The sequence below is a fragment of the Eutrigla gurnardus genome, assembly GCF_963514095.1.
Source record: "Eutrigla gurnardus genome assembly, chromosome: 8".
NCBI lineage: Eukaryota > Metazoa > Chordata > Actinopteri > Perciformes > Triglidae > Eutrigla > Eutrigla gurnardus.
The window spans coordinates 26,236,109-26,258,147 of NC_139922.1; the positions used below are offsets into that span (position 1 = coordinate 26,236,109).

Here is a 22,039-nt window from a genome sequence, read left to right on the forward strand (position 1 = left end):
CCCAAACACCCCTCCCTCCACCCCTAACCATATCCTTCATTGGCTGGAATGTGTTGGGACAATAGAAGTGTCCTGGTCCTCTGGCTGGAGTCCCCCTGGGCCCACACAGGCCCTGACAGGAGGACAAAAGTGCACCTTGCACCTCTCAGCACCACCAGAAGAACCCCCGGGGGCAAATACCTGAATACCTGTGGTAAATAGGAGGGAGAGAGAGAGAATGACACAACACAAGGCGAGAGGAGAGAGAGGAGAGAGGGATGATTGAAAGAAAAAGAGGAAAAACAATTCTGCTCTGAGCTGCCAAGTGCAACACAGACTCTCTGAGAGGTCCAAGCAAAACAGCCCTCCTATTATCATAATGCACCATGTCACTTTGAATCCTCTTCTATTGGTTCTGACACCTGCTTTCTTTCTCTCCACGTTACCGACTCTCTGTGTCTCTACTTACTTTCATGTTACGACTTGCTGACGTTCGGCCTTCCTTCCCCCTCGCACCGGCTTAAGGTCGAGCTGAGCTGAACGCACGTTTTAACTCGACGTGGAAACAAAAATCCGTCCATCTGCGACTAGAGCTAGAGAAGGTTGTGAGCTCATCTTCTCTCAACGAGCAAATCAATTGTCTCCCTGCCTGCCGGTCCCGTTTTCGCTCAGAAATAAGTCACGATACAGAAGGTTGATACCCTTGAAACGCCGTTTCAGCTCGACTTTAAGCCTGATCCCTCCAGTACCCCCCCTTCTCTCTGGGTGAAGGTGTGCTAATCAGTGAAATGAAGTGTGTTAAGCCACGGTCACATTACCACAGGATGCAACCACAATCACTTTGCTCTGAGCTACTAATGTGGGCGTAGCGAGGCTGGTGAGGTCATGTCACTGGAGTGGAAAGGTAGAACGACTTTTAACCTCCCACGACCAAAACGACACGGGACTCTTAACAGCTAAAGTACAGAGATAAAATAACAGCTTCACGGCTCCTCTGTAGTACCAGTAGTACGTACATCAATCAGATAAAGTATAAGTGTAAGATCAGAGATTTGTGATATCCAACCCTGAGGTCATCGGGGAAAGGCAGTACTTCTATTAGTCCGTCTTGTGTACATTAAAGTGTGACACTCGACGAAGTGCTCAGATCATTTCATTAAGGAAGAAACAGAGGTGCCATCATGTAACAAATACTCCATTTACTATTAAACAGTTTACCGATTCCTTCACAAACAATCGGCAAGTCACGGAGGTAATAGAATAGGCTGTTTGGCAAACATCAGGGGTGTTAAATTAAAAGGAATTGTCAAGAAATCACCTTTTACATAAATACCTGACAGGAGAAGACTTTATCCACATAGACGCTTTCACAGTCATGATTTTATTAGCTGGAGGCAAACCCGCCTCACCTCAGAGAACTTGTTACACTTCAAAAATGGTATCTTCCTGTGTTGGGAGGTGCCAGAATTAATATTGCATACATTTGAGGTGATGAAGTATGATTAGATGCTCTAGTGAGCTACAGTTACCCCAAAGCATCTCAGAGATGGAGAGAAAATGTTGCTAATAGTTATAGCTTAGCCCAATGCTAACCACCATCGTGCTAACTTATTAGAGATGATACCACGTGTTAAATCACAGATCATTAAAAACTCATAATGTCACAGTTAGCTGGCTACAACATCTCCAAAGCCTTTCAGAGACAGAGAATGTTGCTAATAGTTTAGCTTAGCCCAATGTTAACCACCATCATGCTAGCTTATTAGAGATGATACCACGTGTTAAATCACAGATCATTAAAAACTCATAATGTCACAGTTAGCTGGCTACAACATCTCCAAAGCCTTTCAGAGACGGAGAATGTTGCTAATAGTTTAGCTTAGCCTTCTGCTAATCGCTGTCACTGTAAATTAAAGAGAGTTGAAGAGAAATGTTGCTAATAGGCTAAGCTATTAGAGAGATGAAGAGATGGGTGGCTGGTGGGCTTTGTTTCTGCAACCAGTGTGTCTGGTGGAATTAGCAAGCTAACTAGCAGACGGCTGGCTGCTCAGCTAGCTTTGTCATTTTACCATGCTTTCATGCCACACTGGTTACAGAAAATTATCCAAACAAAGTTGTTTCCCATCCAGCGATAACAATGTGCTGTCTTGTGTGTGTGAGTGTGTGGAAGAAACATTAAGTTGTTACTTATTTAGCGGCTGGGTGATTCCACCATGCTTTCATGCTACACTGGTTAAGCTAGCCCAACAGCGAGGGGACTACGTCACCAGGAGGGGGGGCATGCGGCATAGGCGTTAACTTTCTCACACTTTCAGGGAGATAGTAACTGCACATTTTATTCATTTAAAAATAAAACAAACTGACAATACTTGCTAGTGACAGCTAGCGTGTCCGGAGAATGATTCTGCTCGGCCCTCCAAAAATACTTCCTTTACTTCCCCGACGGTGTAGTTCGACTGTGGCCTTCAGCTGTTGGGGCGCGGTGGAAACCGGCATGATGGCACGAGGTTCGGAAAAGCCTCCGTTACACACAACACACCTCATGTGTTTACCGTCCTGTCCCTTTATGGCTCATCCTCTACCCTCTGACCCTGTGGGACAGAGAGGCCCTGTGTTCAGGAGGAAACACACACACACACAGCATTGAAAGGGGACAGCAGGAGTGCGGAGGTGGGCAGGAAATAGCGTGTACCCCCTCCTGGAGACCATATCCTGTCCTTGGGTAAAACTGGGTTTATTTGTCCAGAGATGTGAGCTCTTTGTGAGCAGAAGCATCCACCTCCCTCTTCACAAGACTTGATGAAATCGGACAGAAATTAAAAAAAAAAACTCACAAGAAAAGCATCCGCAGTGAGCGTATCTCTCGGCCCTCGCAGCACATGTCATTGATCAAGTCTACGTTACAACATGTGGCATTCCTCAGCAAATGCTACTCCCCACTGATTTGATAAACTGTCTGCAAACAGAAACATTCATTCTTCACCAGACACCCACCTCCTCCTCCTCCTCCTCCTGCCCCCTAATGTCCCAATCATGTCTCCCTGGTAGCTTCTGGCTCACCCCGTCCTTAGAAACCCTCTGCTGTTAGTTTCCCCATCCCAAGTGTCTGTTATGGCTGCAGACATGTCATGAGCATGTAAAGATGTATGCTTTTCTAAAAATGCATTTGAAGCGATGACGGTGAGATGAGAGAGGTTGGCGCCGCACAGCTTTGGGCGGTGACATTAAGTCAGTGCAGCTCGTCGGAGGGTTTGAAACTTTAACCCAGTGACTTAACCTTCTTGAATTTGATCCACCAGTGATTCAGCTCTGCAACCCCTGGCCAGCTTTGATTTCAGCAACGTGCCCTCTGTCCTCCACTACTGTGAAACCCTGAGCGACACCAGCGCCAACGCACTAACAGCTGGAGCCGCACCCAGATGCTTTATATCAGCACTTTTTGGGGGAAGTGCTGTGTTTATACAAGACTGACAGGCCACTTCCTGCATCCCAAACATTACCACAAACACATTCGCTGAGAGCCAAGTAGAGGGAGAACGCTGCAATTTCAGCTTTTTTTTTAAAAAGTCAGAGTGTCGGGGTAAAAAAGGGAGCTGCTTCCCATCACTAAAACTCAGGAGGTTGGAGTTCCTGCAGCCCTGTAATCTGTTCTGCTACACACATGTGAAGGCCCACTTACAGCTTTGCAGGATGATTGTTTCGACTGATTAGACTGATTTTCTGTTTCCAAGATGACGACACTCCATGGCAGAATGCAACTCATCCGGCTGCAAAGTGTCAAACATCAGCTTCGGTGTACACAAGCACGCCCGGTTCACTGGGGTGAATATAAGAAATGGACTTCGTCGCCATGACATCACCCATCGGTTTTATGGAGTGCCGACTCTGACATTTTGCTCATCGGCATCTTGGTTTTCGGCTTGGTTTTGAATCGTACCATGATTTACACATATGATGTTCGTCAATTTAAAATATATCGTTTAGTTTAGTGTCAAACCGCTTAGTGAACTACGTCTCTCATCTCCGCCTTTTTCCCAAAATAAGGTCACATGGGGAACACCGGAAGGGGCAGGACTTAGCCCCTCTATGGTCTGTTGGACTCTAAATGGTCCTGTCAATCAGCAGGTAAGCCCCGCCCCCTAAAGCATCCCCTGCTTTCTGGTCTGGTGGACTCTAAATGGACCATAATGTACTAAATGAACATCATGCTGGATTGAAGAAGACTTGAAACTAGAGATTGAGACCATAAACTCATGTTTACAATGTTTACTGAGATAATACATCAAGAGACAAACATTTTCTCATAGACTTCTATACAACCAGAGAGGAGTCGCCCCCTGATGGCCAGCAGAGAGAATGCATGTTTTAGTAATTTCAGGTTTGGCTTCACTTGATTTTTGCACATATTCGTGTGATAGTTTGTATTTAAAAAAAAAAAAACAGCAGCAGAGGAACTAAGAGCCTGTGACGGATTATTAACACGACAAAGAATAGAGCAACATAATTTCCATGGAAATAACACATGACAAATTAAAACGGATGGCAATCCCCTTCTCTTCAAAACTCGGGTCACCGTAACATTATGTCCTGTTCCAGGAAAATCCAATTATGACTTTGACTGGAGAGCAGACTGCATCGACGGCAGACAGAGCAGCCCTCTTTTCTGTTCGATGGTCGTATTGTATGTCTGTCACTAATGGCTCAGGAATGTCACATTAGTCAAGGGCCGCATGCGTGACGCTGCCAACATTAAAACACTTTGAGGAGACCAATATGATATCACACACACAAACACACACTTGTGACAGGTCCAGTGATCTCATTGCCTCTTAGCTACAGAGTGATGGACTGCCTCCCACACACTACACACCAGGACGACGTCCCCCCCAGCAAGGTGTCAGAGTTACATTTCAAAACGGCCGAAACATAGCAGAGGTGACAGTCGAGTTTAGTGCCATCCATGTTTTTGTATAAATCTGTGGAGGTTAGGGTTCGGATATTCTAAGGAGAAACTCAAGGGACAGTTAACCCCAAATCAATAATATATCACATTCTTGCCTGTAGTGCTTTTTATGCATCTAGATTGTTTTTGTGTGAGTTGCTAAGTGTTGGAGATGTCTGGCTCTACTTCTCCCTGCTGGCCACCAGGGGGCGACTCCTCTCTGGTTGTATAGAAGTCTACCGGTATGAGAAAATGGTCCTACTTCTCTCTTGATGTATTATCTCAGTAAACATTGTAAACATGAGTTTATGGTCTCAATCTCTAGTTTCAAGTCTTCTTCAATCCAGCATGATGTTCATTTAGTACATTATGGTCCATTTAGAGTCCACCAGACCAGAAAGCAGGGGATGCTTTAGGGGGCGGGGCTTACCTGCTGATTGGCAGGTCACTTTCCTGGTGTTTTCATCTTACAACTTTAACACTTTCACAATGTGTTTTCAAGTTAATTAGAACATTTAATTTGCCAAAAAATGTCTTATTTCAACACATTGTACTATGACGCATCACTTTTTGCACGCGTCAGTGACGGCGCTCGTTACCTGCATATCGTCTTTGCTCTGTGTAATGCAACAGTTGAGTGTGGACACTCGGGAGCACTGAGCAACCTGCGTTGCTTGATGCCTTGTGCAGTGAGAACAGGTTGCTTATGGAGCGATCTGCTGTACTTGGCTCCGCCCTCTTGTGTCGCCTCTGGTTGCAAAAACACCAAGATGGCAAAGGCTGAAAACCAAGATGGTGATGGTCAAAAACCAAGATGGTGAAGACTTAATCCTGACACCAAGTCCCTTCCACCCCCAGACCCTGCTGCAGCTTCTCTGTAGCCACCGAATGTGACGCTGTCGGCGGTTCATGCTGAGTTCAGCCTCCCGTGGCCTTCTGCTTCTCTGACTCTACCTGCGTAGACGTGCAGCGGCCAACTCACTCTCGCTTCAAAAAGCCCATAGGCAGATGAAATGAAACGTCCCCCTTTGATCAAAGCAGCGCTCTTTATTCAATACGTGTGTGCATGTGTGTGTGTGTGCATGTGTGTGTGTGGCTGTCACACAGTCTTTCGGGTGCTGTTTACATTGGGCAAGCTATGTCATGCAATTTGATCCTGAGTCGCCACACACACACTCGTGCATCCACCTCTCAACGCTGAGAGCTATTGGAGGAAACACGCTGTTACCTCACTAAGACATGCTGGCGTCAGTGTGTGTGGGGGGGTGGGGGGGTCAGGAGGGCAGTAGGGATTGCAGACACATTGCTACCATATGTGCACCCTCAGCTGGGGCTCACAGACTTCCTCCAAAAGTTCCTGCAAGGTAACCAGAGTGGAACCATTACGGAGCAGATGGCTGCAGACTCGGAGTGGATCTGTGTCGGTCCTGAGATCTGGAGTCTCTCTGGGGTCCGTTTGTTGGTGTAGAGCCTGAAATAGATTTTTTGCTTCTGCGGCTGCTCGTACTGCAGTGGGATTCCGACGCTCAGCTAATTTCACACTTTTATTCTGCAGAATTAGCCCACTCGGATCCTCTTCTTTCTCCTTTGTACCACCATTTTTTTTTTGCTCACCTCCCACCTGCAGTCCCTCCCGTGCACCCCCCCACCCTCGCCGCTTTAGCACGTGTGCTGACAGCCTGGCAGGTGTGTGCAGGTGTTCCCCCTCATCATTCAACATCACACAAACCCATCCCCGCTCCACCTAATGCAGCTCCATCTTCCCATTCACAAACTGTCATGTCTGTCCTGGTGAACTCATTAAGAGTTGGGACTTCATACAACGCCCGTGAGTTAACATAGAGGTCCACAGCAGTTTGTTTTTAACAAAGCTTTTATTTACAGGAAAAAAGGCACAGTACTCCCATTTGAATTAATCAAAATGGTTCATAAAAACTGTAGGTCAAAACGTTGCCCAAAATCATTGAGACTGTAGAAATGACGATATCGGTGTGGTTTCTTTGGTCAAGTGGAAGTTTGGTGCTTTCACACCACGCAAGTCGTCACCTGTCGCCGAGGTCGCAGCTAATGTGTCTCTCCGCACCCTGCCTCCACAGCACACAGACAGCTGTCTCAACACACACTTGTATTGCTCATACACACACACAGCATGTATGTATAGTCTGGTGAGGAATGACATCCACACACACCCAGGCAGCTGCAACATGGCCAGCGCCCCGGACCGGCCGGCACCGATGGAGTTTCCTGGGAATAAACTGGATGTCCAGCTGCCCCCAAATCACACACAAACATACACACACACACTTGACAGGAAAGATGTGCTGCAGATACCAATATGACATTACAAAAATCTACCAACAGAGTCCTGGAAGAGGTACGTAAGAAGTGTTTTTTAAAAGCAACAGAGCTCCAGTTTTCTGTCCCATCATGGCATTTTAAGTCCTCTTGGTATATTGGGGGGGGCGGGGGGCTGAACCAGCTCCAAGCGGCCCGTGAGAACAGTCCAGGGAAGTCTAGGAGGCGGGGCAGCACCCAGAGGCCGTGTGTTTGTGCAGCAGGGACATGCGGCTGAAGGTCCGTGAGCAGGAGCCACACTGGTACTTCTTGACCTCGGAGTGAGTCTGCAGGTGAGCGCGCAGGTTGGAGCGGTCAGCGAAGGCCCGGTTACAGTGCTGACAAGCGAAGGGGCGCTCGCCTGGTTCAGAAAGGGAGAAGAGTCAGCTGTTAGCATCAGGAATGTGCACTTCATTAACACTTCATTGTTTTTCAAATGATCTCCAGATAACAAAACAAAAGCCGATGTCACACTCTAACTTACTCAATGCAGATTGGCCGTTTTGCATGCTGAGATTAGATTGAGCTCAGCAATAACATTTGCTCACAGGTCAGGAGCAATCAATGAATATCAATATCAACCTGCTGTTACATTTACAGACAGGAGAGCGTGTGATTTGCTTGCGATGCCTACCTGTGTGTGTGCGGATGTGTCCTCTGAGCAGCCATGGCCGGGAGAAGGCCTTGCCACAGGTCGGGCACACGCAGGGCAGAGTGTGTGAGCGGATGTGCATCTTCAGGGCCCCGAGGCTGGTGTACTCCTTGGGGCAGTGTTTGCAGTGGAAGGCTGGCCGTGCAGAGGCCTCGGCGGCCGGCTGCCGCGGTGCAGAGTGGGACATCTGATGATGGGACAGCGCCGAGAGGTTGGTGTAGCTGTTGCTGCAGTGCATGCAGTGGTAGATGTGCGGGATGACATCCGGGCTGGGGGGATCCGACGTACGCCCGCTGTCCTCCTCCTCCTCGCCGCTGCTGCTGCTGCTGCTGCTGCTGGAGGCAGAGCTGCTGAGGTCGACGGGGCCGAGCGGCGTCGGGGACACGGGGGCGAGGCACAGGGTGGACCGGGGTGCAGCCATGAAGAAGGGTTTGCAGGTCAGGGCAGAGCTGTTGTCCTGCGTCGGGAGTTCAGCCTGTGGAAAGCTTTCTGGGACAAAAGCTGGTGAAACAGAGAGAAAAGAAAGTCAGGTGGGTTGTAATGGACAGATAATCTAATAGTGGCACTAAACTTGTTTTCATTCTTGGGTGTCTTGTTACTGCTTTCAATTTAATCTGGCTTTTCCATTAGCACATTTTCCAGGTGACCAGATTTTGCACCCAGGAAGCTCCATGCAGGACACACATCTGCCACATGCTGCTCTGCCTGAAGGTAACTTCTCTTTCCTTTTGTGACTCAACATGTCGAATATAACCAGATGCATCAAGTTCAGTCAATCAGCACGTACCGGTTTGGCTCTCCAGCTGGCTCTCCCTGTAGTATGGCTTCTTGCTGGAAAAATACTTCTTGACGAGGAATGACCGAGGCATGTTGAGGTCTGGCTGCGCAGATCGATTAGAAGTTCGAGTAAATTCCCGGCGGAGCGCAGACCTGATCTCTTCCTTCGAGCAGCAGAGAGAGAAACGCTCCACAGCCGAGGTCGGTGGGTCCTGGAGAGGGATCGCAAAGTTTCCTCCTCATATAGTAACCAGAGGGGAGCAGCAGCAGGGCGGGGGCGCGATATCTCCGCCCAAAGACACACCCCGCGTCTGTGTGTGTGTGTGTGTGTGGGGGGGGGGGGGGGGGGCTCACCACAGGTGCCCAAATGCGCCAAAAGCTGTTAGCGCCAATCTAATTATGCATTTCACGGCTCGAATGGCTCACTTTACCTGCAGACAGTTGCTTTTGAGCAAAATTAGGCCAAACCTGTTTTGCTTTTTAGTGAACAGGAATGATTTTCAAAGTGGGAACAGTCGAATCAGGATTTTAATCTAAATAAGCTTTCTTACACTTAATGCATTTCTCCACTGCGTTCATTCCTTCACAACATGTTTCATGGCAAACTGAAGCTGGAGCGTCCTCTGTCGGCTCATGCATTATTTCTCAGTGTGGTGGTAAACTGCTCACATACACATTGAGCATAAAGGTGAAAGTGTGCATAATTATTATTTATTTAAAAATGTCTAAATGGGACACATATGTTCACATAACGTTACAGCTGCTTCGGTTTGACTTAATTATAACAATTAAATCTGCACCCTGATAGCCTATCTTTATGTCACATTTCCCATTTTATGATGGCTCTTTTGTGCGCATGCATGTGCCCCGAGGCTGTTACGCGCCCCGGCGAGCTGGAGACAAACGCTCCGTTCTCAACACGGAGCATAAAGCACCGGTTCATCCCGACTCATCTGTCTTTTCTCTGTCTCTCTGCGGGAAACGAGTCCGTTCTCCAGCGCGCCTCACAGCATGAGCTGCGTCCAAATTAACCGAGCTGACGGGAACAATGTGTTACTTATACGGGGGGGGGGGGGGGGGGGGGGGGGGCACACTGGACCTCGTACCCTCAGGTGGCATGAAATCCAACAACCTGTAGGCCCCGAGAGGAAATGGGGTTTCACATAATTCTGCATCCCTTTCTGTTTCTTCACGTGCGTAAACGTGCGTAAAGTGCGTGCGTAAATTGGAAGAAGCCACATGAACCAAAACAATCTGTATAATCAAGATGTATCAGAATTAATTAGAAAGTCACACAAGTTTTAAAAAACGTATGTGACTACGTGCGTCCTTATTATACTTTTGTGTAGGCCTACTTTGTTTCGCATGTGTTGATTGTGCTCTAAAATTAAATGAATCAATATTGCATGCCTGCTCATTCTTTACACCGACGGACTGGTGGAGGATTAAGTCACGTGATACCATTGAAGGTGTTTTTTTAATCTGTTTAACCGTGACTCTGAGAATCAGGTGCCATTAGACAGGAATGCCACGGTCCTCGGTGGCCCTCTTTAGCATTGCAAAGCCCCTCGGTGGGTGATGGGGGGCGGGGGGGATATGCACCTGTCTAAAAGGCGCCATTGTCGCTGCATGCCCACAAGTTCACACGTCGTTAGAGGCTTGTTGACGCCGACGCCACGTAGACTGGAGGTCACGAGGCCAGTCGGCAGTAAAAACACAAAGGCTGCGTGAAAGTAATGCCAGTTGTGTTGCTGCTGCTGTGGATGACTGAATGTTTGGCAGCTTTAAGAGTCACCGTGCACTTTAACAAGCTATGAACAAATATAATAATAATAATGTGGCTGCTTTTAATACTCACACTTCTACTGTTTGAAATCAGCTCTAAATTCACCTTTCCTTACTAATCTACATCATAAATAAAATAACGTTAACACCCTCGAATCAGACGTCCCTCCTCGCATTTGACTTTTTCTGTAACCGCTGTGTAGCATCACCATCACATCTCGCTTGTTGCGATAGCAACGTGCTTTCCTACACTGTGAGTGTGTGTGGATGAAGCATCAAGATCATTTTACTCATTTTGAAGCTGGCTAATTAGCTGGCAAGTTAGCTGGCTAGTTAGCTGGCTAACGTTAGCCTCCACCATGTCTTCATGCTAACACCACACTGGTTACAGGAAATGAGCAGAGCGATGGGCTGCTGGCTGGCAACAGTGCTCCGTCGCTAGGAGACGACAGAAGATGGTCGCTACGGTAACAGCGATGCTAGCGTTAGCCCTGGCTGAATGTGAGGACCCGCTCCGGAGCGGCTTACTTTTCTTTTCTTTTTGAACAGGAAGTATCTGAAGCTTTACTTGAGTGGAGGATGACTCGCCTATTTCTCACTCACATGAACAGAAAAAAGATGATCCACCTGACACACACACACACACACACACTGTTGCAGGAGGCTGCAGGCTGGAAACAGCTGATTACACACTGTTCTTCTGGAGGAGAGCAGTTCGTCAGCAGGGTTAAGTGACCTCATGACACACGGAGGACGAGGAGAACTGACGGCTTGCTGGAACAGATGTTCTCTGTTCTCCGGCCTCGGGGACCAACCGGCCGGCGTTCCCAAAAAACCTCCGTTCAGTCTGATGTCAGGGAGCTTTTACAAGCTAGCGCAGAGAAACACTGGAAGTCAGGAAATCTCCCAGAACAAAGAATAGGAAACGGTTTATTGATTATTTTCACTCTCTTTTATTTGACATGCTGAATGTCGCTTGACAAACGCATCAACTCTTTCTTACGATGACCTTCTTAAAAAAGACCAATGTCAGTCAGGGTGTCACAACACAACTCGTTGGCTTGAGATGAGTCTTCTAAAAACGGCTCATATGAAAAATGTTTCTCAATTCAGGGCAACGCTGTCGAGCAGCCAGACCCACGGGAGAATTCATGATGAAATCATTTCATTCATTTTCTTTTAACATTTCTATCTGCATCTCACTTTCGAGCCACATGAGGGAGCCTGAATGTTCTTATTGTTGTTGTCTTATATATATTTATGCAGTATTATATATAGGTTTATATCCGTTTTTTTTACTGTTTGTATTTGTTCAGTTTTGCTTCTCATCTTAGATTTATAGATAAAGTCTGATTCCAGAATAATAAGCTTCGTAAACACTGTGATAGAGCAAGTTTTAGAGACTACATTGTGTATTACAGACAAAATATAACTTGAACAGAAGATGTGTTTGTTGTTTTCAGGTAGATTTTGGATGAGGAAGCGAACGTAGAAAACTCCAGGAAACAACAACAGACTTTTCTCCTTTCGTGTGCAAGAATCAAAGCCAACTCCCAAACCACCTATTGTGAATGTACATGTTGTTTTTTTACACAAGTGCAGCTGAAAGCCGCGTTTTACATCTCAAAACACCTTGCTGGAGGCTCTTTGAACAACCAGGTGCATTGTTGCCATTCAGACGAGAGGTAACGGTCACTCCGGTGTATTTGCATTTGATGCTTATGCAGACGTGATGCTCTTTGTCCACGACGAATGAAAAGGATACGATGGATCAGCCAGTGGGGCTGGATGTGACGATGCGGTTGAATCTGAAAGAAAGAGGGATGAGCTCGTCCACATGCCGGTCCGAGCATCTTGCCGTTCCAGCGTCTGTTTATCCATGTGAGGCAGCAGACGAGCGCTGGCCTGCAGTTCAGAGGTCGTAAGCTCAGCAGGAGGGAGATAAGATTATCCACTGGAATGCAGCGCTGCTCGTATGGACACACACTCCCACACACACCCTGAGTGTACCGCTGACGTACCGTGACACGCAGAAGCTTGCATGTTTCTTCATCACGGACCCTTGCAGCCAATTTGACCCTCACCCTCTTCATGGCTTCTCCTTGCGGTTCCTGCAGAGGATGGCCTGTTTTACACGGCGGGTGTTTTTAACTCCAACGATGGCCGAACAATATCAGAAGCATTTAGAAGTACTTTACACCTGGCGGCAACCTTGTTAACTTGTATTCTCTCTGCTGGCCATCAGGGGGCGACTCCTCTCTGATAGCATAGAAGTCTATGAGAAGATGATCCGACTTCACCGGATGCACCAGAAGGGCTTTCTTAGAAAGATTCGCCGCCCCTGGCATGGCATGAATGCTACAGTGTTTTTAGGTTAGTTTCTGTGGATCGTTTTCAAAACGATGCCGTCTAAACGCAGAACTTGTTTTAAACGCAGACGAAGAAGCATTCCTGTGTTTGTGTCTAAACGTAGCCTGATACACCTTCTGCACATGGACAGGCGTGGAATTTGGTGTGTGCGTGTGTGTGTGTGTGTGTGTGCTGGAACCTTATCTGGACAGTATGCAGACACTACCGTCCAACCACAGACACACTTTGATGTAATATATGGCACCATTAAGGTCGTCTGAAGGTCAGATGTTTACGTTGAGTGAAACTAAACGTATGAAGAGTCAGAAAACCGGCCGAGATGCAGTTTCCATTCACATCTGTCCAAAATGTCCCTTTATCAATTTATCCGGTGAGACATTTGTTTGAAATTTGTCATTATTAGACTTATTGATTTAGGCCCAACGTGTTTCAACCTCGAGTGCAGGTGGATGTTTATTGGCATTCCTGAGATATCACGTCAGACAACGGCGGTCGCCTCACAACAAGAGGGCCCGGGTTGGAGTCGGGTTTGCATGTTCTCCCCTTGTCTGCGTGGGTTCTCTCCGGGCTCTCAGGCTTCCTCCCACGGTCCAAAGACTCTAAATGTCCCGTCGGTGTGAACGGTGGTCTGTCTCTACATGTCTCTATACCTGTCCAGGTGAACTCCTGCCTTCACACAAATGTCAGCTGGGAGTGGCTCCAGCCCGCCGTGACCCTGGACAGGATAAACACTTACAGATTAGAAGGATGGTGGGATTTTGTGTTGATTTTGGCGACCCCTGTGGGACAAAAGCAGTAGTGTTTTCCCAGAAGGAGGATTGAATTTTAATCTGACACCGATGCTTGGAGGCTGCCTTCGTCGTGGGTAGGTGGCGCTGTGCACCATGTATGTATATATATATGTATATATATATATATACAATACATTGATAAGCTGATCTGCATTTTCCCAAACAATGTAAAAATCTGATCATCTGGTAATCGTTGGTTCGCAACTCTTTATTAACTGTTTTCAGTGGAAGAATGTTTCTGCTAATCGGATGAATCAATATCCTTTAAGTCGTTCTCATGAGAAACTATTTCAAAATGTTTTGCATTTCAAAATAATAGCATGATAGCTCAGAAACATTAATAATATTGAAAACATTATTATATTGCGATGCAAAGTTATTATTTAGAGATACATAGTCAAAATATTGTAACTTGTTCATTATTTTGAGCTTCTCATAATTACCTATTCTCCCCGTGTAAGCGTGGGTTCTCTCCGGGTTCTCCGGCTTCCTCCCACAGTCCAAAGACATGCAAGATGGGGATAGGTTAATTGGTGACTCTAAATTGCCCATAGGTGTGAATGTGAGCGTGAATGGTTGTCTGTCTCTACATGTCGGCCCTGTGATAGACTGGCGTCCTGTCCAGGGTGAACCCTGCCTTCGCCCAATGACAGCTGGGATCGGCTCCAGCCCCCCCGTGACCCTAAATACAGGATAAGCGGTAGAAAATGGATGGATGGATAATTACCTATGTGGTGCCACCCACAGGTCAGATGGTGAACTGATCCACGGAGGGACTCTTCTGAGAGGAGCCACAAGGGGGCAGTCAAAGACCAAGAATCACCATGTCATTGGCGTTTGAAGGTGAGTGGTTGAACCAGAAGTCACAAAATACACAAACATAGAGGTCATCACAAACAACGATGACATCAGAGGCTGAGGCTGTGAAAGCATAAATCCTAGGCGTGCACATGCAGACGTCATGGGGATGATGAGGGAGTACAGACGTCGAGGAATGTCTGCGAGTTCATTCAAGCCCTGAAGCCGGAAAAAGGCTCTCTATGTTTTCTGGAATCCAGCAGAAGGTGTGATCGTTGTCATGTCTGACGGGACATCAAAACAACACGGGTGAACTCTGAACCCTTTGCTGCAGCATTCACCTCTGATATTTACACCTCCTGACCTGTAGAAGGCAGGTTCCATCTTCCCTGCTGAATTCAGGGTCTTTATTATGAAAATGTGACCTGCAGCGACGGTGCAGGCGCTCCAGACAGCAGTGACTGATGCTCCCCCCCATTGCTTTCCACATTAACTTGACACCTTTAATGGAGGACTTTAATGTAAAGGCGGTTTATTCAGGCCGTAATGTGCAGACTCGTCGTATGTGGGTTAAGAACTCTAATAGACTACATGTGAGGGTTTCATGGCAGACAGCGAGTCCTGCTGGAACAACCTGCCTCCATGATCTTTGCCAAAAGCAGATGACACCAATCTGTGCCGGCCTTATTTTTGGTCACAGGGTCAATATGAGTGTGAGCTCTTTATGACTATCGTGCTTCACATGCCTTCGTCTGACAGCAGGACGGCTCTGATTTAAATGTCCTCCCTGCAGATTGGGTTTGTGTGGCGGCCGACCTAAAGAGAATACATCATCACATATACATCCAAATACTTAAAACTATTTAAAACTAGTGTAATTATTCCCAAAGGGACAGTTGACTGACAGGTTTAATGTTATATTGAGGTGAGAGATCGAATGTGTCTTAAATATCTGTTATATGTAAGATATATATTTCTATAAGTCTACACTCGTCATCCCTCGACCTTTCACCTCAATGATGTGAATGAAAACTGGTGCTACGGGTTCCCACTCGTTCCCCCTTTACTGACACGCCCACCTTACAATAATCATGTAGTTGTGGGCAAAAAACACAATATTTCACTATACTGGGCTCCCTAAACAGTCTCGAGTTACATAAACTGGGTCTGACTGGAAAGCCGAGACCCTTGTGGATCCAGGGAGCTCCACCGGTTCCATGCGTGTTCCCAAGGTTACCGTTTCACCCGTGACCTGTCGTGACCTCCAGGATAATCACAGCCTTGTGAAACGTTACAGCCACAGACGAGAGGCCGAGGGCACTCAGAGGACGGATCTTTTCCTCGTTATATAACCTCCAAGGGGCGTGAACAGTTTCCACAACATAAACGCTCCCCATCAATTTGCTGAAAAATGGCAATTCTTCTCAGAAATCTCCAAATGTCAAAAGTTCCTCAAGAGCTTGGTGTAGCCTATCTATGTATGTTGAAGGGATTTTAATCATTTTTATCAATTATCGAGTGATAAAAAAAAGGTCAAATTAGCATAAAAAAGGCAACAAAAATAAATAAAAATAATTATAAAAAGTTAATTGATTCGATTTAGTGTGACATCTATTTTCAATACATAAAATATGTAACTTTGAGACGTTCAGAGCAGATCACTCTGCAGCTACACCGAGAATCAATTAATACAAGTTTCACAAGGCTCCTTTATAATCGGATTTATCAGCACTGTCATGATTATCCTGACCAAAATAATTAGATTCGGGATATTATCCTGATAAGCATCAAAATATGCTTCAAACTGCTAAAATGGCACCAAAACATCCTGGAATCACTTTACATTTAGTAAATAAACTAATATTGATCTGTTGAGTGCGCGTCCATTTTAGTGGAAAAACACATTTCCACGGTAGTCATCAAACAATTTTTATTTGTACTTCCGGTATTTTTTAAATCATGCTGTAGTTTTTACTAATGATCATTTACGGTGTCTTACTTATTGTGAGCTGTTTTTTTAACGCGAAAACAAAAGTAAAATTAAAAAGTAAAAGGAGTGGAGATGCCGGGGATTGAACCCGGGGCCTCATACATGCAAAGCATGCGCTCTACCACTGAGCTACATCCCCTACCGGTCAGACGGAGCGATGCTGGCCTTATAAAGACCGGCAGCGAGGCGGGTTCAGCCGGTAACGGGACACGGTTGACGGATATTTTTACTCTGACTTGAGGCCAAGTTATGTAATTTTAGGTCGCAGCTTACCTCCGACCATGTAGTCCGTTCCCTCTGTGTTGTGCTGTCGGAAGAAACCAGTTGACTCGGAGCTGTTTTTAGTTGTTCGTGGACGTGACGTCACCGCGAATGAATGGAAAAGAAAACTGTTGTGTTTGTAGCTTTTTTCATCCTTGGCCCGGTGCTATTTGTAGCCCGCGGGTCATGTTTGGGTTTCAGTTCAGGGGCAAAGTGCTCCTCTTCTTCCCACAATCCCTTGGGGGGGGTTAAGTGTCACTAAAGAATTAACCCGCAGCACAATATTTCTGAGACAAACTCAGTCCGACACAAGTAACTCAGTGTTTTCTGCAGCGTAATCCTGTGGGGAAATTAAAATAGCTCCCCTATGTTTCATAATATCCTCCAGGGGAGCGGGAACGAGGGTCCCTCCTCTGGAGAGCACAGTCTGTCCGTGTTTATCCTCCCGCCCTTTTGCCAAGGACAGCCAGTTTGCTTCAGCCTTGTAGGGACAAGCCGTCAGGAAAGGGAGGGAGGGACTCGGACAGGGACTCGGACAGGGACTCGTACAGGGACTCTGACAGGGACTCTGACAGGGACTCGGACAGGGACTCTGACAGGGACTCGGCCAGGGACTCTGACAGGGACTCTGACAGGGACTCTGACAGGGACTCGGACAGGGACTGGCCGGGGACTCGGACAGGGACTGGGGACTCTGACAGGGACTGGCCAGGGACTCGGACAGGGACTCGGCCAGGGACTCTGACAGGGACTCTGACAGGGACTCGGACAGGGACTCGGCCAGGGACTCGGACAGAGACTCTGACAGGGACTCTGACAGGGACTCTGACAGGGACTCGGCCAGGGACTCTGACAGGGACTCTGACAGGGACTCGGACAGGGACTCTGACAGGGACTCTGACAGGGACTCTGACAGGGACTCTGACAGGGACTCGGCCAGGGACTCTGACAGGGACTCTGACAGGGACTCGGACAGGGACTCTGACAGGGACTCTGACAGGGACTCGGACAGGGACTCAGACAGGGACTCTGACAGGGACTCTGACAGGGACTCTGACAGGGACTCGGCCAGGGACTCTGACAGGGACTCGGCCAGGGACTCGGCCAGGGACTCGGCCAGGGACTCTGACAGGGACTCTGACAGGGACTCGGCCAGGGACTCGGACAGGGACTCTGACAGGGACTGGCCGGGGACTCGGACAGGGACTGGGGACTCGGACAGGGACTCTGACAGGGACTCGGCCAGGGACTCGGACAGGGACTCGGCCAGGGAGTCTGACAGGGACTCGGCCAGGGACTCTGACAGGGACTCGGCCAGGGACTGGGGACTCGGACAGGGACTCTGACAGGGACTCTGACAGGGACTCGGCCAGGGACTCTGACAGGGACTCGGCCAGGGACTCGGCCAGGGACTCTGACAGGGACTCTGACAGGGACTCTGACAGGGACTCGGCCAGGGACTCGGACAGGGACTCTGACAGGGACTGGCCGGGGACTCGGACAGGGACTGGGGACTCGGACAGGGACTCTGACAGGGACTCGGCCAGGGACTCGGCCAGGGACTCTGACAGGGACTCGGCCAGGGACTCGGACAGGGACTCTGACAAGGACTGGCCGGGGACTCGGACAGGGACTGGGGACTCGGACAGGGAGTCTGCATGCTTGATATCAGATCCTGTTGTTGAATGATATGGCTCTGGATGGGTGACAGGGACCGGCATGCTGATCTCTGGATGGGTGACAGGGACCGGCATGCTGATCTCTGGATGGGTGACGGGGACCGGCATGCTGATCCCGTGCTGAGTGGACCAGGTTGTGGATCTGGACAGGGGTTATCTTGGGACTCTGGGAGTGCTGGCGAGGTCAGGACAGACGGTTCTGTATGCAATATGAGATGCAGGACCAAATTCTTTTTCTCAGGACCTCCAGACGTTACGGTGATAACATGGGAACGGCGAGGGCAGAAATAAGCTTATGAACTAAAATTAAATGTCACTTTTTATAACGGGTACATTCATATGATCAGCCCAATAAATCTGAGAATGCTCACTGTGCTAGTTTTACCTACTTTATATGCCTTTGGTGAGTTTAATTTGTTAACCGTTAAAGCTGACATATTCAGATTGAGTAACAGTATAAAACCAAAAGATATTTAGTTTACAGCACAGAAAGACGAGCCAATAGTCAAATTTAAGAGGTTTTTCTTTTTTACTATTATTTGCTTGAAATGTCTCAAAATGCTTAATCCATTGACTTATCTATAATCAACTAATAATTTCGTAGTATAGGAAGTGTTTTTTTAAGCATAAACCTTAATCTGAAACATTAACAGTAACTTTTGCATATATTAAATGAAATTACAAAGATCTCAAAATTGTCTTTAAGCACAGCTCTTGAATAAATGTACTCTGTTTTATATAATATTATTATTAAGAGCCTGCAGCATAAAAAGCTGATATGTCAACAGCTGCAGGAATTGACTATTGAACGTTATTTAGAAGTATTATTTTTTACCCATATTCCCTGTGAGATGAATGAATCTATGGATATGCTTATAAAGACTGGACAGTCTACTGGACAGCTAGCTGCCTGTCAGGTACCAGAAGCACCGGCAGCACCTCTAAACTTCCAGCGTGTAATATCCGAGTTAACGCCACGCAGAGCAAACTGCTCTTTAGTCAGCAGACCTGCTATCTTCTGCTTCCTTATCATCTGCCAGCAGCCGGCTGAGAGAAGAGGCACCAAAAATAAACGAGCGGAGGTCATTAATGTCAAACAGGGAGGACGGATGTGTAATTCACGGCACAATTCAAACAGGATTGTAAGATGATTTGCCTCTCAACGTTAATTACTGATTAATTCCTGAATAAGGGCCCTTGCTGGTCCACCGGAAGGGGCGGGGCTTAGCCTCTCTATAGGAAGTAATACAAAAAACATAATTTTGAAGTTTTCTTTGATATATATGGGATTGACGAAATCATGATGTGTGATTTCTTTTGCACGTTTCCCCAATCTTTAATTTTAAATGAATAATTTTAAACCACAAACAACAACAGAAGGTTCCTCTGTGAACTCTGTGACGCAGCACCTTCGAAGGCAGCAGTCTGTTTTGTTCCCAGCAGGAAGGATGAGCTGTCAGATCACATCACTCCTCCTCACAAAACCAGACTCGTCTGTTTCATGTGTCAACACGGGCACACGCCACACGCCACACTCCTGAGTCAACCTGTCCGTCGCCACACCTCGTCAGGTGGCAACGCAGCGTTGTGATTGGTCCTGAGGGTGTTTACACACATGCCTGGAGTCAGCTGGGACGAGGGCAGGCATGTTAAGCTGGAGCAGGCGCGTCACATTCACGGACACGAGCGCGTGCAGGAAAAGTGAGGCAGACTGTGACCTTTCACCTATTTCTCCGAGCAGCTCGGGACTGTGGGAAATCCTGGAAGACTTCAGTGAAAGCTCTGACAGAAACATGGAAAAAAAGAGGCAGACAAAGGAAAGACCACAGCAGCTTCTCCTTGTTATGTGTGTGAATGACATGGTTGTGATCACATCCATGGTGGGGACACTCACCGACCTTCATGGCAAACATCTACGCTTCTACACCGCAGAAATAAAACAGGAGGAGAAGGTTCACACGGCAGCAGGAAGGTCGGAGCCTAACCTCCATATGTTAACCTACTTATGGCAAGTGTGACGTGACGTTACCGTTTCCACGGAGACCGGATTTGCTAGTTTACACGGCGACGCTGAAGTTGCATATGCAAAGTTTTGGTTTGCAGGCCCCCGAGACGCCGTTGACGTATAAACGTAAAAACATTTAAGTATCGTGATGAAAAGGTTGTCGTGTAAACAGTCTTTCTTTTTTGAGTTGGCAACTGGACATTTAACAACTCACCAACACACTCTTGCCACAGCGTAGGAAACATGCTGCTATCGCCTGAAGAGTGACAACTTTGTTTGTTTTCTGCAAGAAGCGTAGCATTAAAGCATGGTCTTAGCAAGCTAGCTACCTAACGAGCGGGGCAGCTAGTAAGCTAGCTAGCTTGCTAATAATGCTACACTGGTGACGGAGAATGAGCCGGGCCTGTTGGTGGCTATTATGTTTTAATACATTATTAAGATGTGAAAGTAAACCACTTAGATTCCCAGCAGGGTCGAACAAACACAGGACTTTTGTCCAGGAGACCGCTGTTCAGGTTGCGTGTGAAACGACAAGTAAAGTTGATGGTCAAATGTAACGATAGTTTCTTCCACTGTTACGTCCATGTTTGGAGTAACGTCAGACCTGAAATCAAACTAAATCGACGGGCATCAGCCGTGAATGGAAGCTCCTCTTTGAGAATCTCTTGATTTGGACCAATTTGAAAAATTTGAAAAATTGAAAACTTTTCATCAGGATGACACCGTAATAATGATGATTATGAGCTCAGTCAGAGGCTGAGCATGATGGAGCATTATTGAACATGTTACTCTGACATCTTAAATGAGCTAACGTTGCCATGGACACAGATTGGGACATTCTATTCTCTTGGTATCTTAACTCAAGTTGATTCACCAAACAAGTCTGCATCCACACACGGAGGCTGTCGTTCCTCACCGGGATAAACACAACTATTCGGGGTTCGGTATCTTTCCCAAACTCACTTTGACACGTGGACTGCATTTATCGTACGCTACAAGAACAGGACGTAACAGGTAAAACCAGGGCCGTGACTTCTGACCAGTCTGAGAGCACAAAGACACACAAACAGTTTGTGTTTGTGTGTGGCCGTTGGGGGTTTGGATATCATCGTGGCTGCAGGCTGATTGGGATTGTTGAGTTGCCTAGCACCTGGTAACCATATAGCCGAAACCTTATCATCCGGCCCTTTAGGGAGAGCTCGTGCTGTGCTGGACTCTCGCTATCATGTCTCACTGTGATAATTAATGACGTGACCGACTCTGTGGCAGGAGAAGGGGGGTAACGTAGCTTAGCCAAGGAAGTCTGCATGAGACATATCTGGAGATGCAGCCCTGTTGAGTGTGGCTCATTTTGTTTTTTTTTAATTTGCCACGTCCAACCACTCCCGAGCACGAGCATTTCAGATATTAACATTAGTAACGTGGGTGCATGAAAACAGTGAGATTTTAGGTCCAAAAGTCTCTGTTCATCCAGCTTCACATCACTGAGGACAAAGTTTCCATCATTAACCAGATCAATGCTACGTTTGACAGGATTCAGGTCGTAAAAATCAAATAGGATCAATGTCAGTTGAGTTTTAGTTGGCAGGGAGGAATAATGGGAACCATCCAGTTCTGTGCAGACCTCCGAGATCGTGAACCAGTCGTCGTGGCTTCGGAGGTAATGAGGTTATAAA

General features: G+C 47.2%; 1 protein-coding gene across 1 annotated transcript; it reads right to left on the reverse strand.

The window, feature by feature from the left end:
- Nucleotides 1-6,797: 6,797 nt before the first annotated feature.
- On the reverse strand, nt 6,798-8,880 carry snai1b (snail family zinc finger 1b). The gene is made up of 3 exons (XM_084015107.1): nt 8,695-8,880; nt 7,890-8,408; nt 6,798-7,616 (listed from the first exon to the last, which is right to left on the reverse strand). Exons 1-3 carry the CDS (start codon nt 8,774-8,776, stop codon nt 7,435-7,437), a joined length of 783 nt encoding a protein of 260 aa, XP_083871233.1. The 5' UTR covers nt 8,777-8,880; the 3' UTR covers nt 6,798-7,434.
- Between the last annotated feature and the right edge of the window lie 13,159 nt (nt 8,881-22,039).